General features: G+C 38.6%; 1 protein-coding gene across 6 annotated transcripts in view; it reads left to right on the top strand.

Annotated features, from left to right (window-relative positions):
• The window catches only part of PCDH15 (protocadherin related 15), a 1,703,323-nt gene that overhangs the window by 1,385,657 nt on the left and 298,323 nt on the right, over nt 1–19,343 (top strand). For all 6 annotated transcript variants that reach the window (XM_078434112.2, XM_078434113.2, XM_078434110.2 and 3 more), the window contains one exon: nt 11,051–11,244. In XM_078434112.2, coding sequence (XP_078290238.2) covers nt 11,051–11,244 — 194 coding nt within the window. The remainder of the gene's footprint in view (nt 1–11,050; nt 11,245–19,343) is intronic.

The raw sequence follows: 19,343 nt of genomic DNA, 5'->3' as shown, positions 1-19,343 counted from the left end.
AGATCTTTTCATGTGCCTGTTAGTGATTTTTCTATTTTTGATATAATGTCTATTCAAATCATCTGCCCATTTTCTTATTTGTACTGCTTATCTTCTTCATATTGACTTGTAATTCTTCTTTGTAAGTTATGACCACAAGTCCATTATCCGATATATGATTACCACATACTTTCTCAAAGTCTGTGTTGTGTCTCTCATATTCTTAGCAGTGGTTTTAAAAGATCAAAGCTTTTAATTTTGAGAGAGTTTAATTTATTATTTTTTTTTCTTTTTTGTGTATTATGCTTTTGATGTCATTTTTGAGAAGGTTTTGCCAAGTAAGTTCATGAACATTTTCTCTTATCATCTGTGAGGCTCATACTTTTAGCTTTTATGTTGTACAAGTGATCCATTTTAAATGCTGTAACATAAAGGTTTCAGTTCATCTCTATTTTTTTAATCTTCTGCATAGAAATATCTAATTGTCTCACCATGTAAAAACTATCTTTTCATCCTTGCATTACCATGGTATCTTTGTTGGGAATCAGTTAGCCATAAATGGAAGAGGTTATTTCTGAACTTCTGTTCCATTAATCTATATGTTTACTTTATTCCTAAACCACATTGTCTTGATTATTGAAGGTTGATAATATATTTTGAAATCATATAGTATAAGTCTTTTTAAATTATTTATCTTTTCTAAAATTCCTGTGGCTATTCTGGGTCCCTTATATTTCCATAGAAATTTTAGGATTAACTTGAAAAATTCTACAAAACAAAGCCTGATAAGGATATTGGTAGAGGTTATAGTGAATTTATAAATCAAATAAATTGTGGAGAATTTCCATCTTAACAGTATTGAATCTCTCAATCTATGAACATGGACTCTCTTTCCATATACTTTTACATTTATCTCAGCAATGTTGTAGATTTTGGTGTGTACATTTTGCACATACTTTGCTAAATTTATTCATAGTTATTTTGTCATCTTTGAAGCCATCATGGATGGAAATATTTTATTTTGGGATTGCTCACCACAAATGCAAAAAAAGAAAGAAAATGCAACAGATTTTGTTTAGCTTTGGTAGTCATTTGCTAGCTTTCATGGTTTCTTGTAGATTACTTAGCATTTTCTACATAGATAACCATATCTTCTTCAAATAAGTATGGTTTTACTTCATCCTACCAATCCGATGCCTTTTATTGTTTTTGTTCTTTTACATACTTTATTGCACTGCCTGGGACCTCCAGTACAATGTTGAATAGAAGTGGTGAGAGCATCCTTTTTATGTTCCTGATCTTAGGGGAAAGCCTTGAGCCCTTATCTTTAAGTATAATGCCAGCTTTTGGTGGCTTTGTAGATAGTTTTTGTCACGTTGAAGAAGTTTCCTTCTATTTCTAGTTTGTTGAATCACCTTTTTCATAAATGGACAGTTTTACCAATTGCTTTGTCTGTATTTATTGAGATTATCATGTGGTTCCATCCTTTGTTTCATCAATATGATGTATTATATAAATGATTGAATGTCTTTATTTTGCCTTCAATTTGAAGGATTGTCTCACCAGATATATTATACTTGGTTGACAGAGGGTGGTTGTTTTTCATCCCAACCCTTTGAATATGTCATTCCTATGCTTACTGACCTCTATTATTTGTAATGAGAAGTCAGCCGTGAATGACACACTGTTTCCTTTTATGAAATGAGTCCTTATTTTTTTTCTGCTCTTAAGATATTCTTTGTGTTTCAGCAATTTGGGTGTGATGTGTCTAGGTGCACTAGTGTTCTATTTGTATCTATTATTCAGATCCATGGACCTCTTAGTTCTTGACAAAAACTCTCTTCCTGAGCAAAGTTTAGTTCAGCTATGGTGAACCTTTTCAATTAGGCCTCATGGTTGGGCCTTGTCTTTGGTCGGCCCAGCCCAGTTTCAGCAAGAATCCCATTCCCCTCGTTATAGACAGCCCCTAACCTCAGTATCCGATCAAATCCCTCATCGCCTACCCTGGTATCTGATCACCCTCACCTGCCTTCTGCAAAAATCCTGCTAAGTTGTTTTAACAAAAATCCCCCTACACTTGATGTCTTCCGTTAATAATTTTCCATCCACTCTGGTCAATAGCTGGAAGTCCTCAGCTGCCTTTACCGCAGCTGGAGTTGAGCTGAGCCCTCCTTCTCCCCTACGCTGATAGTCCTAACACATATCACAAAGGGCCTGGACGATGCCTTCCTGACCATGTTAGCAAGTGTCAGAATAATTTTTTGTTTAACAATCTCTAGATTTATTTTTTAATTACCACGTTTGTTTTAACTTACATTGTAGTACTTCTGGATCTTGATATGAACTATGAAGTGTTTTTGTTTTCTTTTAATAACATATACAGACTTCATCTGCTGAACCGGTCTCTGTTAGGTTTGTGGCTCCTAACGTCTGTGCATGATTTTTGCTTTGATTCTTATTTTCAATTTTTAGCTGGCTTTTTAGGAGTTGTTCTTGTTTCTCTATATCTTAATGCCAGCCAGTGATTTCCACTGAGGTTTGCACAAACACCTTTACCGGTTGATCTGAGCATAGGTTGGGCTGAGCACAGAACGTTCAGGCCGTGCTCAGGATGTCCTGTAGGCATGGAGATTCCCCAAACCTTCCTGTGTCTCCTGTCTGCATGCCAGTAGTTTCAGACATGAACAGAGCCTGTATAGCCCTTCTATTGGGCTCTCATTATCTGTATTTTCTGCTAAATTTCTGGCTTGGTCCCAGCTTACTTCAGCTGAGACACCCCCAACTCCACAACTCCTATGGGCAGAGCTGAGAAGATTCCTCACTCATTTCCCACTGTGCTTCAGTCTTTTTTTTTTTTTTTTTAATATAATTTATTGTCAAACTGGTTTGTTCTTGGGTCTTTTAACTCCACACCAAATTCTGTCTATCTTCTCTTAAAGCAGATCTGCTGCTTTTCATGGCCAGCCCCGCTTTTATAAACCTTCTGTGCCAAACCTTCTGTACTTGAGGGATGTGGGGGGTAGAGTGATACCCAAGCGCAAAGGCCACTGACCCCTGCTTTCCTTCCCTAATGTCACAACAGTTTTTCATGAATAATTTCTCTCAATTTCTCTACTTCAGTGAATTTGTAGAGCCCTAAGTGGTGTTTTTGATAATTTTGCTTAGATTGTTACTTTTTGGGAAAGGGATTATCCAGCCTCCTCCTACCGCAAGAGCCAGAAGTCCTGCCTCCTAGATGCCCCTTTGAAAGAGCAGTTTCAGTCAGGAGTAGTGATGGGGCCACGTGTATTGTATAAAGGAAGGAATAGAATTTTGAAAATAGGGATTCCTGTGATGAATTGGAGAGAAACACATGAATTAAATAACATAAAGGCATTGTATTAACAGGAAGAAAGCACTTTTCTTTCTACTGAAATAATTTCAGTGAGTATTTTCATGAATCAATTACAAGTCGTGATTGTAATTTATGTTTATCAGAGGAAAATTCCATATATTTTTATATCACTTCTATGCAAATGTATTCATTTTATAAGACCCTACATTTCATACTAGGCATCGTCTATGTGTCTAATAAGAACTGTAAGATAACAGATGTGCTGGGGCACTGAGTCCTTGTTCTGCTGAATTAAATAATCAAAGGGGATTATTTCAGTAATCCCTTACTGTCTGAAGAGAATTGGAAAATCACAAATTGTTTAGCAGAAGCGTAATTCTGCAACATATTACACAAGCCTTCAAGAACCGCAGTTGTGATATTTTCACAAATAGACCAAGAGAGAAACAGAAGAATAACCTACATTAAATGCAAAATACAAAATTAAAGGAATCCGGCATGACATACTGGGAAACAGAAGTGAATGTCGGGTGGCCCAATGCGGTCTTGTCTGCCTTGGCTAAAACTCAAACTAGACCAGCCCCAGACACTATCTGAGGTTCTTGAAATGACATAGAGTGCCTTTCACAGTGAGTATTTCCTAAGGAAGTCCTCACCGCAGCACCATTCCTGTAGACTCTCCAGGTGAAATGCATTGGAAGCTGGAATACCAAGAAATTCCTTATTAATAGATTATCTCCCTTAATAATAAAAAGCACTAGATTGAAACGGATATTCAGGTGGTGAGGGTCCCAGAGTGAACACTTTGCATCATCAGGCAGCAGAAGGCTAGGGGAGAGCTGGAGCCCGTGCGCCCCACAGACAAGTACGGCCACATTCTTCATTATCGGACCGGGGTCTGTGCTGTTGACCACAACTTTTCCTCCTTCAAATTTATTTTGTTCTCTAAGGTGTGCACGTTTTGATCCATTTTTTGGAGATAAGCACAGTTGTAATTTTTGTCATAAATAAGAACCATTCAATGGATTCACCGCTATTCTCTGTAAACTTCTGACCCACTATGATGGCACTCTCTCTGGATTTTCCTACCATATGGATCAGATCTCAAATACCAGTAAATCCTTTCAGTATTCAGTTGTCACACACTGATTCAAGTTCATCACTTGCCTCTACATGTCGCCCTTCTTCGTCACGTGTTACTCTTTCTCCAGGACATCACATTCAGGGTCCCCAAGACCCTTATCCACTGCCCTTTCCTCAGGGTCCTCGCACATGCCCTTCCCTTTTCCAATGACTGTGTGTAATCCATCTTCTTCAATCATGTGCCCATCTTTCACTCCCAACTTCCACGTGACCCATGCCAATGGGCTTTCACACCTCCCCTGTAGCTCAATCATTGTTTATGTTCATTTCTAGTAGTACTTGCCACAACATGTCAGTATAGATGCCCTAGTTTTATTAATAATTTTCTTCTGTTGGAGTGCCTGGGTGGCTCAGTCGGTTAAGCGTCTGACTTCAGCTCAGGTCATGATCTCACAGCTTGTGAGTTCGAGCCCCACATCACTCTCTGTGCTGACAGCTCGGAGCCTGGAGCCTGCTTCCGATTCTGTGTCTCCCTCTCTCTCTCTGCTCCTGCCCTGCTCATGCTCTGTCTCACTCAAAAATAAAAATAAAAAACTTAAAAACAAAATAAATAAATAACTTTCTTCTGCTGATGGTTAATTCCAAAAATAAGGAGAAGAAAGGAGGGGAAAGGAGGAGAAGAAAGAGGAAGAGGAGGGGAGGAGGGGAGGGGGAGGAGAGGAGGGAAGGGGAAAGAAAGAGGCAGAGGAAGGGGAGGAGGATAAGGAGGGGGAGGAGGGGGAGAAGGGAGGAAGAGAAGGAAGACAAGGAATAGGAGGAAAAAAGAGGAGGAGGAAAGAGGAAGGAGAAGAAGGAGAGCCCATTTTTTATTGACCACCTTTAACTTACCGCCAGCTCCTAGCACAGCACAGTGCTTAGGACCATTGTATGTTTTCATTAATTATTTAGAAATGAATGTTTTTCTCAAGATTATTATTTTCCCTAAATTAAGTTCAGGAATTAATTCTGCTTTTATGATTATCACCAAGTGATCTCAGTTGGCTTACTTCTATAACTCTTGTGGAAGGATACAGAATTTTCCAGACTCTTCTAAACTCGGCTTTACATGTTTTCACATGCCATCAATCCAAAATTCACTTTGCAAATTGAACTTCATTTTAAAAAGAACTAAACATGAGTATTTATGACCTTACCTTGGACTAAATATCTACAAAACTTACACACACGTCTCGAGTTTTTTGTCTGCCTGGTTTGAATAGTTAACATGAGTAATAACAGGAGGAAGAAAGACATTCTAAGAAGCATACATTTTTATAAATTCTTAATTAATTTAGATCATTTGCTTTGTTTGAAAAAGAATTGCTTTACTACAGGGAAACATATACTTGTTATTTATCTGTGTGTACCTATTTTTTTATTATTTTTTAAATAGCTAATCATGATTTCTACACAAGGGCAACTCTTCGACTTGCGTAGCGTGACCCTTGACCGTTGTCGTGAATAATCACACATTAGATCAAAGATGGTTGATGTATTAATGACCACATGGCACCACACAGCAAAACCTCAAAGTACAAGACCCCTGAAGAATAGTCACAAAGGAAGCCAAGGAGAGTAACTAGTCATAACATTTTTTTCCTATAATATTTGGTTTTTTTAGGGTTGAACTGACATAATTTCAAAGTAAACTTGCTTTTTCTTTTTTTTTTTTAAGTACATTTTTGGTTCATATATCATAAAAGTTCAGTGGTGAATTTGCCTCAGGTGTAAGTAGAAAGAGTGTCATCACTGCTATTTTCTCCCTGTTTCCTGGCATCATCTTCTTCTCATGGACCTCAGTCTTGGAAAGACCCAATGCAGACACAAACATGAGGAAAATGTCAGATATGAATTGACCAGTAGGGTCCTCAAGAAATGCAGAGCTACCCTCTCCTGTGGTTCCAGGAGTCACCCTGAGTATGCAGCCTGGATAACTTGCCAGTTGTGAAACCAAGCAGTGTCCAGGCCAGAATCTCACTCCCACTGCCGGAGCTAAGACCAGCCCCAGCAAAGCATGGGCTGCGAGGCGGTGAGCAGCTCTCCAAGGAAAGCGAGTGGCTTTTAGTGGAAGCAAGGTCCAGGATGCCAAGGAGGCAAAAACGTCAACTGCTCGACATACTTAGTCATGGTCACTTTAGCCACCATGCACGTAAAAATACCGTGTTCACACTTTACTATAGCTTAAGTCTGATGATTCTCTCTGTATGAACTATGACTTTTGTTTAATCCTTTCTTCTTTTGTGAGACTCCTATTTAAGTTTTTGTTCAGTTTATGACCCAACATTCTTTATATTTATCTTTTTACATAAAGCCATATTTTTTTCCATTTCTCAGGCACAAGAAAGAGATTGAAGAGAGAGATAAACCACAGCCAGACCTAGACAGGAATAGCAGGGACAGATCAGAATGTTGTATTTATTTATGCATCTTTATCTTTATTTCTTGTGGCAGCGAGGGGTGGCTCGGGCTGTCTGGAGCACGCACATATAGGAATAGCAAGGAGGAGGCAGTTAGGGTCCTCCTAACGGGTGGGGGTTAGGGTCACACTTCATGAAGAGGACTGTAGCACACTGCAGAAAAGAGCTATAGACACACGACACGCAAGCTCTCACCATCTCAGTATCATAACGTTTCAGTAAAACGGTTACAAATCATAGATTTTATTTTAGTTTGTGGTAACTTGCAAGCGACACTTTGGCCTCTCTGTGTAAGTCAGCTCCTCCTCCATTCTCTTTGATTTAAGAGGCAGATTTCCCCTCTGCTTTGGGAATACCTTCAACACCTTCATCTCAGAGGTCACCGATTGCAGTCCTTGGGGCGTGATTGAATGAAATCCCCACCACAGTGGAGTTGCTGAGCTCTTATGCAGGGGAAATTACCATTTTTTGGATATTCAGTCACTGTCTCCGTTCCCTTTTCAAATCTTGGGACCACCAATAATTTCTTCACAATAGTTTTGTTTGATGTGTGGGGACTCACTTATGTTGACTCTTAGCCCACTGTGTTAAGATTTAGTTCTAAAAGACTGGAAAGGAGTATCAAGCTGTATACGTCACTTACATGTGGAACTGATTTGGGGCTTCTTTGTTAAAGTCTCTGCTTCCGGATGGTTTCTGTGGAGCTAGTGATATTCCCTGAATATATCAGCTCCTCCGTGGTTGGCTGGCTATGCAGTTTGGGGACTGTTTTTCTCATCTGTGCGTTGCCATCCTATTTGCTATTTATAGCACCTCCCAGACGGGTGCCTTCCTCAGTTTAATTATTATCCAGTTTATCCTCCTTTCTGACATCATTCATGAAAATGTTAAATAAGACCGGCCACAATACCTACGTCCCCCCAGCACGCCCCTCAACACTTCTTAACTTGATGCCTTGCCATTAATCATTAAATTCCTTTAGCCAATTTAAGTCCCAGGAAGAGTGTTAATATTGAATCCAGTTTGAGCTAAATTTTAATTAAGATTTCCTGAGACATTATGTTAGGTGATTTACTATAATCAAAAGTGATATCTCCTCTGCTCCTCCACTCACTAATTTTCTAATGTTACCCACATATGAAAGAGAATTGAGTTGGTCTGGCTTGAATAGTTCTCCATAAATATACATCACTCATCTGCTCTGTTTCTGCAAATAGTTTCCTTCTCCCTTGCCTTTAGGACCATGTCAGTCATTTCCCATAAGTCCAGAATGATTTTATAAAATGCTTTTCCTTCTGGCAGCCACATCTGTCCACCCCCAAATCTCAGCTAACTGAATGCCAACCTCTCAAATTCCCTTCTTTCCTCTCAATTATTTTTGTAGCTGCTGTTTCTATGCACATTATCATTCTAAATGCAGTTGATAATGACAAAAGGAACATAGTATGCATAGCATTTCCCCTTAGGCATGATGGCGTGTGTAAAGTACTTTGTTTACGTTTTATTAGGATGGGGAACATGGAATTTGGGCATTAATTAACACAGCATTCTTAAAACTGAATTCAAGTGAAAATTAGGGGCTAGAAATTGATATAAAATTGTCACAAATTTTTTTCTATAATTTTTTTTTTTAATGTTTATTTATTTTTGAGAGACAGAGCACTAGCAGGTTAGGGGCAGAGAGAAAGGGAGACAGAATCCAAAGCAGGCTCCAGGCTCCAAGCTGTCAGCACAGAGCCCGATGCAGGGCTCAAACCCATGAAATGTGAGATCATGACCTGAGCCAAAGTTGGACATTTAGCTGACTGAGCCACCCAGGCTCCCCTCTATAGTTTTATTTATTACAATTATATATTTTTTTCTTTATTCAACAGGAACCTTTCTTTAAGTTTAAAGTTACTTTTTTTTAAGTTTATTTATTTATTTTGAGAGACAGAATAGTGAGCATGCATAAGGAAGGGGCAGAGAGATGGGGACAGAAAATCCCAAGTAGACTCCAAGCTATCAGTGCAGAGCCTGACATGGGGCTTGATCTCATGAACCATGAGATTGTGACTTCATCAAGAAACTTTTGTTGTTTTCCCCTTATGTGTGAACTATATGAGGTCAGCTTTCTTATCTCCATCCATCAGTTTTGGAATGATGAAGACAAAAGATTCTGTGTATGTTTGTAAAATGCATAAGATTTCCCAGTAGAATCTATTTTTTCTCCATGCCCCCCATCCCCACCGGGTAAATTTATATTTATCAGCAAGTCAAAGAGGCTTATTTAGCACATTAGATTATTCTTACCTTAATTTTGCTTTATTAAATTAAATTATTAACTGTTTTCACACATAATAACCCGAAACTAACTTGTATGCAGTAGTTTTAACAAATGTCTATAACCACATGTGAATTAGCCTTACAAATGCTCGTGTGGTGTTATTTCAGGGCCTCTGAATTCAATCCCTTTTTTCAAAAAAAATCTTTCTTGGGCTTGACAGTCTAATTTTTAATAAGATTTTCTACAATCGCAGATGTATTTCTGTGATTTTGCAGAAGTCATACCATAGGCCTTTTGCAGTCTTTCATAAATCGGTGCAAATAAGATTTAAAGACCTTTCCTTAAACTAAATGTAAATAAAGAGGGTACAAGGACAAGAGACTTTCTGAGAGACAGAAGGAAAGTCTTATGGATGTAAAAATCAAGAGCAAAGGGAAGAAAGGGAGTAATGAAGGCCAACTTCACCCACGTCATTTTCTCCAGTGTCACCGGGCAGTAATATGTGTTTATGTGTCCAGAACAGGAGGGAAGGTAGAGGAAAAAAATTAAATTTCCCATAGTGATATTAGATTTTCTGTTAGAGCTTTCCTCTTACTTCCTTTCGTAAATTAAAATAAAGATACTCTTCGAGATCCAAAACTTTTATCACTTTCATAAGAAAAAAAAAATCCTTTTTGCCGTGATCGCTTCGGAATCCAAGCGCTGTAACATTGGCTCAAGACAACAAGAGTGAATGTGCCAAGAGATCTTTCTTTGCCTACTTTTATTTTTAATGTTACTTTCTTTGTTTCTTTGGGGGTTTTGTTTTGTTTGGGTTTTATTACAATAAACGTTTTTTTAAATTTAAATTTTGGCTAGTTAACATGCAATGCAATATTGGTTTCGGCATAATTCAGTGATTCATCACTTACTTACAACATCCAGTGCTCATCCTAACAAGTGCCGTCCTTAGTACCCATTCCCCACCTAGCCCATTCGCCATCTACGTCCCTCTGTCAACCCATAGTTTTTTCTCTACCAATAAGGGTCTCTTGTGGTTTGTTTCCCTCTCATTTCTGTTTCTACCCTTACTTCCCATATGTTCATCTGTTTTGTTTCTTAAATTCTACGTATGAATGAGATCCTATGATATTTGTCTTTCTCGATTAACTTATTTCACCAGGAATAATATACTTCATCCATAGGTCCATCCACACTGTTGCAAATGACAAGACTTCATTCTTTGTGATCACCGAGTAATACTCCATTATATATATATTACCACATCTTCTTTGTCCATTCTTCAGTCAGTGGACATTTGCACTCTTTCCACAGTTTGGCTATTGTTAATAGTGCTACTATAAACTTTGGGATACATGTGCCCCTTCAAATCAGCATTTTTGCATCCTTTAGTTGAATACCTAGTAGTACAATTGCTGGGTAATGGGGTAGTTCTATTTTTAAGTTTTTGAGGGGCCTCCATACTGTTTTCCAGAGTGGCTGCACCAGTTTGCATTCCCACCAACAGTGCAAAAGGGTTCCCCTTTCTCCACATCCTCACCAACTTCTGTTGTTTCCGGAGTTGTTAATTTTAGCCACTCCGACACGTGTGAAGTGGTATCTCATTGTGGTTTTGATTTGTATTTCCCTGATGATAAGTGATGTTGAGCATCTTTTCATGTGTCTGTTAGCCATCTGGATATCTTCTTTGGAAAAGTGTCTGTTCATGTACTCTGCCCATTTCTTCACTGGATTATTTGTATTTTGGATGTTGAGTTTGATAAGTTCTTTATAGATTTTGGATGCTAACCCTCCATCTGATATGTTGTTTGAAATTATCTTCTCCTACTTTTTGCCTTTGAAAGCAAGCTCCTTTTGTTGGGGGAGTGGAATGACATGGTGGTGGAAAGTTAGTTGAGCCCCGAAGACTGATGTTGTGATTTCCCATTCCAGCTCACCGCGGTGGATGCAGATGAAGGGTCCAACGGGGAGATTACCTACGAAATCCTAGTTGGGGCTCAGGGAGACTTCACCATCAACCGAACCACGGGGCTCATCACCATCGCTCAGGGGGTGGCGCTGACAGTGGGGCGCACCTATGCGCTCACAGTCCAGGCTGCAGACAACGCGCCTCCTGCAGAGAGAAGGTAATTCGGAGTGCAGGCAGTTGGCCTTCCGGGTGCCCGGTTACTCACTGGTACATCAGGGAAGCACAGCAAGCATTCGGTTACTCTACAGACCTCTACATTAGACCAGAAAATGACAGGGACAGGATTCTCAGGAACTGCATGTTCTTATGTGGTTATGTTGTGGGGAAAGGACAATAAAGACAAGATTCAGCCACAAAATAAGTAACCGTGATTTCACAGATGTGAGGGAGGCAGGTGTCTGCTCTTGGGTGGAAGTGGGGACTGGGAAATATCAGAAGCATGTAGCAAATCTATTGCTGAAAGGCAAGGTTGATGACAGTACGAGGTCACACACATAGCAGTGACATGAAATGTCTGGGGTTTGAAACCACCTCTCAACATCTGAGTAACTATTCAAATATATACATGTGGACATATATATACACATATATATTCTATCTGTATATATACAAATTCTGTGCATGCATATATATGCATGTATACAAGTATGTGTTCTCTATATATTCTATCTATAGGTTTATTATATAACTGATCATTTACCTGTAAAATATATCTATATGTATTCCATATATACATATACAAATATATAGATACATAGATGGTGTGAGAGTAAAAAGCAAAAGACTATTATAACTGCATTTATCTAGTCCCCCACCTGAGATACCTTTTTTATTAATTCCTTGCTCATTTCCGATTTCCAGTAAGCATTTAAAAATATATATAGATGGGTGAATAGTAATTCATTCCTATACCTGCTGGGTTATTTCCCTGCTCACCACATATTCTGGGGTTCTTTCAATATGAATACTGAATAATTTCTTCACAACTATTTTCACAGCTACATAATATTCTTCCATATGTATATAATACTGTGTTAGAAACCCACTATAGATGGAATTTTCAATTCCAGTTACTCTTTTACTGACAATGAAGAAATAAATGACACGGAGCCTGTGTCATCTTGAATGTGTGCTGATATATTAGTGCAGTAAATTCTCATTTACCAAACGGCATATACAATTGTAAGTTTTAGTGATAATGCCAAATGCATTCCATGGGGCTCATGACAATTTACAGTTCTAACTGTCAGGTCTGAGAGTGCATAAGTCTGCGGTCTCCCCAGCTATATGTCATATCCAACGTGGATTTTTGCCAATCTTATAGATAAAAATAACACCTATTTTTTTAATCCATGTCCTCATGAGTAAGTTTGAGTATGTTTCCTATGCTTACATACAAGCCCATTCTGTTACTTTTTCTGTAAAGTCTGTGTTCATCATCGTTGTCCGTCTTTCTATTGATATGCCAACCCCAGGTTACAATTATTTGCTATCCTCTATTAATGACTTTATAAATTCATGCTGTACGTTTCAATCATTGTTGCATTTGGAATTTATCCCAGGGTACCATAGGAGGTGGCAATCAGCAATTATAGTTTTAGACTATTCTGCCATTGTCTACATGCAGTATGTTAGATAGTTCACCTTTTCCCGCCAATTTGAGATGTTGCATTTATTATATCATACACTTTCTCATTTATTTGGAGTTCACATGAAACTTTCTCTTCTATCCCATTAGTTCTTTTCATGAGCTATTGTCACAGTTTTAATTGTTAATCTTTATTTTTGTTGTTGTTGTTAATGTTTATTTCTGAGAGAAAAAGAGACAGAGCATGAGTGGGGGAGGGGCAAAGAGAGAGGGAGACACAGAATCCGAAGCAGGCTCCAGGCTCTGAGCTGTCAGCACAGAGCTCAACGTGGGGTTTGAACCCAGGAACCACGAGATCATGACCTAAGACAAAGTCAGAGGCATAACCCACTGAGCCACCCAGATGCCCCAACTGTTAATGTTTTAAACTGTGCTTCATAATATGGTGCTGCTAACTTATCTCAGTGATGTTTTTCCCTAAAAGTGTCCTGGTTACTCTTTCTGTTAATGTTTTGACTATATGTAAGCTTGTTACATGAAGTTTTTAAACTACATTTTCATTAGAAACACATTCAACTTATAAATTAATTAGAGTTAAAATGAGTGTTTTTGATGTCGAGTATTTCTGTCCAAGAACTTTCTGTTTCTGTATCTGTCCTTGCTTTTGTGTCCTGTAGGAGTTTTTATTTTTTAAATATTTTCTTTATATGAATCCTGTGCCTTTCTTTGTTGGTCTGTTTCCGTATCTTTTGTTGTTATTATACGTAACAATATACAGTGATGTTATATATGTGAATTTTATTAATTTTAACCCACTTTTTTATTTAATTCTCCTATATTTTTGTAGTTTTCCAGTCAATTCTCTAGTGTTATCCAGGAATGTATTTTATAAACAGTAAAAATTGTGTCCTTATTTCCATTTTTTTCCCTTTCATTTGCTAATTGTCTCAATAAAAATGCTTATCTTGTTTTTAACTCACGTGGAAACATCTCCCAGATTCCTCATTATATTAGTTTATGTTTAAAAAAATTTTTTAATTATGTCAAGAAAGTTTTTATTCCCATTTTATTGGCTTTTTAAAATAAGAAATAATATCCATCATCTATGAAGACAGTAATGACTGTTGTCTTCAGCTAATCGTATAATGATTGATCTTAATATAGTTCCTGAATAAGTCTGTTTTACATTCTTGGTACGAATCTCACTGATGTTTTAATCTTGAATTAAACTGCTGGATTATGTTTATTTTATTTAGTGAAAGGAGTCTGTGCTTCTTTTTTTGAGAAATTTTTATGAAGATTTGATGTAGTTGTTCTGATACCTCATAAAAGAAGCAAACAAAAACCACCAAGAAATGCAAGGAAGAAATAACAAGTGTGATGGCAAGTGCAAATAAGTGCTAAACATCTCTAAAACCAGCAAATAAATCCAATTTGCTTCTGTGAGAAAAAGAAGTAAAAACTAAAAACATAATTACATGGAAAAAGCACCAGCTCACTTAGTCAAAAAAGGGAGAAAGTCCAATAATGGCTTCTAAGGAAACATACAGAAACAGGAAACGAAAGGAATTGTAAGAGACAACTTTGCTTTAATATACGCAAAATTTGAAAACATGAATGAAATGGGTCATGTTTCCAGAAGATACGGTTTATCATTATGGATCCCAAAGAGGAAGAAATCAAAGAGATCCACCTCATAGAGGAAATAGAGGAAGTTTTCAAAGAGCCACGCCCGGAAACTGTGTCAGGGCCAGGCAGTTTCCCAAGAGGACTGTAACACGACCAGTAACAGGGAGTCATTCCGCTTTGGCCACCCCTCCCCAGAGCACCCCCCCATGCCCCCACACCCACTGGGCATGTCTCTTGCCTGTCACGGTGGAGATGCGGTAGGGCGCTCCCTGCTCCTCACGGATGTCTGTGCCCTGTTCCTCCTCTCCCTCTTGTCCTCCCGTTGAGTCTCATATCTCTACTCCCCCTCCTTGCTCCAGTCACCTGTAGATGACAGGCCCCTTGACATCAGTTCCTCTTCTCTCTAACTTCATCTCCCACCATCATGTACAGACGTGCAGGGAACCTCCACAGGAATTTCGTTCGCAGCTGTATAACATTCGCTGCCACAGTACCTGCGTCAAAACTTCTCAGGGTCTCATGGCCAGGCTTGCAGCTGCTGTGTTCAAACACCCCGGAGCCATCCTCAGTGCCTCCTTTCTCTCAGACCCCAAGTACGATCTGAACTGTACCCTAGAAACAGGTTCAGAAACCGACAATTCCCTGCTCTCCTTATCGGCATCCCGGTCCAGGCCCGCTGTTGTGCCCCAGTGTGGCCCCAGGGGTCCAAACCTCTTCTAAACTTCTGCAGTGCACCTTGAGTCCCTCCTCTGTGAGGGGGCCCGAGTGATCCTAGCAACATGGGAAGCACACTTTCAGGCTCTCCTGGGGTCTCACATCTGACTCAAAGACAATGACAAAATCTATAAAGGCCAATGGAGCCCAGCAGTTTCCAGCTACCACCAGCTGCAGGACACTACGTAGGGTCACCTCTTCATAATAATGTCATGTCCTGCTCCCCCGGCTTCTCTTAGTCCACTCCAGCCCTCATGCCATGTCCCCTTGTCCCTGAGGCCGGCAGCTGCCTTCAGACCTTCAGCCTTGACTTTCCTCTCTCAGCCTGGATGGCTCTTCCTCCCATTTGTCCACAGATCATTTCCTTCTGACCCCTACCCCTTCTTTCTGAATCTTTTCCAACAAACTATTTACAACTGCAACAGCCTCTCCATGCTTCCACGCCCTTTATATCTACTGCACTTGTCACCATGGGACAAGCTATTGTGTGCCTTCGTTTAGGATATGACGTCTCTTGTGTGCCCAGCCTCCTCTCCACTGCAATTTTAGTTCACAAGGACAAGAATTGCTCTCATTTGGTTGTCTCTTATGTCTGCAGAAGCCAAAACAATTCCTGGAATGCCCTAGGTTATTAAAAATATATATATATTTTTTTGTTCTTTTCCAAATTCTTAAACATTTTTCTGTTTATTTTAACAATGGCATGAGAAAATGAGACCATGTAAGACAAAACTCAAATAATTTAAAGAGCCCCCAAGACGAGGAGACAGATTTGAAATTATTCTGCCTTCTTTCATAGTATACACCAATTCTATCTAATTTTGTTGCTAATAGGTTTTTAAAAATTTTAAAAAGCATTTTAAATTATGACTTTCTGTTCAGTCCAACCAACTATTTGTTACACAAGTGCCATCTATTGTGTCTTGGAAGTGCAAAAATAAACATGATACTGTCCTTTGCAGGAAAAAAAATAATTCAGTAAAGGGTGAAAAGTAAAACTAGAAATAATTAAATTCAGTTCAGCATGGTAAATCTGCGCTTGGCCCAGTTTCTCTGGTTTCTAGGGCATTGAGGAGGGCACTCGTTATAATGAGGGAGTACTTAGAAGGTCTCCCAAGCAGACTAGTTTCAGAGATTGAGTAAAGGTTGACCAGGTGAAAAAAGTATGTCACATTATTTGCACAGCCTGGAAGGTCTGAAATAGTTTAGTAATTATGGGTAATTACCAGTCTAGTCAGTGTTGCCAGTGCATAAACTGTGGTTCCAGAAGGGACAGGAGAGTTAAGGGTCATTTCATGGAAAATCTAATTTGTTGTTTTCTTTTAAGAAGCTTGGACTTATTATCCAGTCTGTGGAGGGTACTCGTGGAAGGACTTTAAATTAGAAGTCGAGTGAGACAAGTTGGGTTTCTGGAAAATCCCTCTGGTGTCCCTGTGGGAGATGGATTTGAGAAGAACAAAACTGGAAGCAGAGAAATGACAGAGAACTCTACCACTGTCCCAATCCAGAGGCAATGTTTTGCTAATGGCTTGAACTGGGAATGTTTGGAAAAATGGACAGATAGAATCATCATAAAAATGTTTAAAAATCTCCTAGGATTTTGTCTAAGGTGACAGGGTGGTGGTATCAAGTTGGCGTGCATGGTTTGGGTGAAGGAGATGAGCTCAGTTTGGGGCACATTTAGGTGGATTTGGCCATAGTGCATATAACCCAAAAGGAAATAGATGTATACGTCTGAATGTGAGAAAATAGTTAAGGGCTGTTCCTTGAGAAGAAACACATAGAATACTTTTGGTATATTGAATAGTTACAGAACCTGAAGTAAGAGAACAAGTTTGAATTTAAAGAATAGCTTTACTGGGGTGCTTGGTTGGCTCACTTGGTTGGGCGTCCGACTTTGGCTCAAGTCATGATCTCACAGTTTGTGAGTTGGAGCCCCGCGGCGGGCTCTGTGCTGACAGCTCAGAGCCCGAAGCCTGCTTCAGATTCTATGTCTTTCTCTCTCTCTGCCCCTCCCCTGCTCGCATTCTCTCTCTGTCTCTCTGTCTTTCTCAGAAAGAGAGAAAGAAAGAGAGAAAGAAAGGAAAAGAAAGAAAGAGAGAAAGAAAGAGAAAGAAAGAGAAAGAACGAAAAGAAAGAAAGAAAAAGAAAAAAAGAAAAGCTGTATTCATACATACTGGTTTATTCTAAAGAGGATTTAGGGTGATTGATGCTATTTAATTAGCATACAATAGATATCATGCAGTCTACTCTCTGTACATAAGCTCTGATCTTAACATCAGCACTGTGACTTTTGTACTACTTGATTTATTTTTGCAGACCAGAAATCTGAAGCCGAAGGAGGATATAGGCTTGGCTAAATGGTCCCTTGGCCACACTCCCACCCACCCCAAAACAAATTGTAGAACCTTCACCTCAACTGGGACTATTGGATTCTAAGACTTTCTCTTCCACTCTGTTCCATATCCATGACCATTTATGATGATTATCCTGGAGGAAAACAAAACTAAACTAAACTAAAATTGCTTACTGTCAATGCTAATTTTAAGAATAAAGGTACCTTTTGTTTTTATCATTTAAACTTTTATTAAAATCCCTTAATAGTCATCAATTCGTTTTATGACTTTTTATTTTCCTTGAGGATAGCCCTGTACTATATAGATCTGGTCAAATCTATATATGCTTCTACATTATGAGTGATGACTTTATAATGACCTTATAATTTAATGAGTGAGACTTTATAATCCACTTCTTACTCAGCTCCCATTGGCAAGTCCTATCACTAATTTGCTTCGATAAGCTCTTGTCTGCAATAAGAGGATTTCACTTGAGTAAAATTGTATTCCACTTCAGGAACCAAAATGCCATCCTCAGAATCTGAATTCACAGATCTTTTCAGCCACACTAAACATATAGTTGACCTGGCCTCATTGTTTTCCTTAGAGACAATGGTTTGGGCATTGAAAGATCACCTTATAATGTTTGGTCAAAGATCAAGTGGAACCTACAGAGAATAAAATCTGTATACATCCTTTCTACCTGCTGGGATAATGTCATGTTCCCTGTAGGATACTGACATTTGCTATTTTCTGCAGGAAAATTAATCCTTCAAATTGACTTGAAGGGATGAACTGAAGAGTTGTGAGGTTTTGCTTTCAGAGTTTCCTTTGAAAGGAAGATGCTATTTGAAAATTATCACCATGAATGTATGGACGGGGGATGTATTTCACAAACGGACCCACCAGCAACAGTGGTATTAAACCTATTTAAATAACAACACAAAAAAACAATGGTGATTTTCCATTTTATTCTTTTCTTGGATTGGCAATCTTAATTTGTAAATTTAAATAACAAAATAAGGCCCATTGAATTAACTATTCATGTATTTATTATTCTAGTTCAGTGAACTTGCTAAAAATTCTGAGTATAAGGAGCAGTAGTCTATAATTTTTGTTCTGTTTTCTTGTAGTCTTTCATAAGCATAAAAGGACAGATAAAAACCAACGGATTTAAAAAGTAACCACATTCTGAGATAGTATTTAGTTTATTGGTGTATGTAGGTCTTATACTTATTGAATTAAATTAAATTAATATTTATTTAATCTTACCATGAATAAAGTATTACTATTAGGTATTTATAAAGACAGAGAATAAAGGACAGTCCTATCCCCAAATACCTTATAATACAATTATGAAAAAGTGATCGGCACATGGCAGGGAATACTTTTTTGATTCCCAATTTTTTTTTCCCACGGAATCCAAGGCTATCCCTAAATAACACAAGGTTAATAAAATCATTTTTTTCAATTGCTAATTTCATTTTTTAAATAGCTTAATATATTTAGCATTAATAAAAGATGATGGGAATATTCGTGTTAACAAAAATTTACTGAGTTCTCACAGTTTTTAGCCTCTTGGGAAGGCAAGACGTGTAAGACGAGGTGTCTGCCCTCAGAGTGTGCATATGGAGGCAGTAAGTGTGGACATACAGTAGTGGGTAGTTACATGTGCTTAACTTTGACAGGAGGGGTAATACGATATCCAAATAGAAGGCACAATAAAAAAGACACAGAGACATGATGAAGAATGGCATGTGTGGGAACATGTGTTACTTGGCCCATGTGAACATGTCACTAACCCACTTACAGTCTATCAGCCAATGCCCACTGTTGTCGAGATGAACTTTAAATCAAATCAGTATAGCACAGGAGTCCCTGCATGATCTGGGCTCTCTCTACCTCTCAGGTCTTAATGCCTACCATTTCCCTATTTATACCCTTCTTTTTACTAGCACAAAACTTACACTTTTCTATTTTATTGCCCTG

This window comes from Panthera onca, chromosome D2 (assembly GCF_046562875.1).
Source record: "Panthera onca isolate mPanOnc1 chromosome D2, mPanOnc1 haplotype 2, whole genome shotgun sequence".
NCBI lineage: Eukaryota > Metazoa > Chordata > Mammalia > Carnivora > Felidae > Panthera > Panthera onca.
Note: the sequence above shows the minus strand (reverse complement) of the source record. Positions and strands in the feature narration are given on the sequence as shown.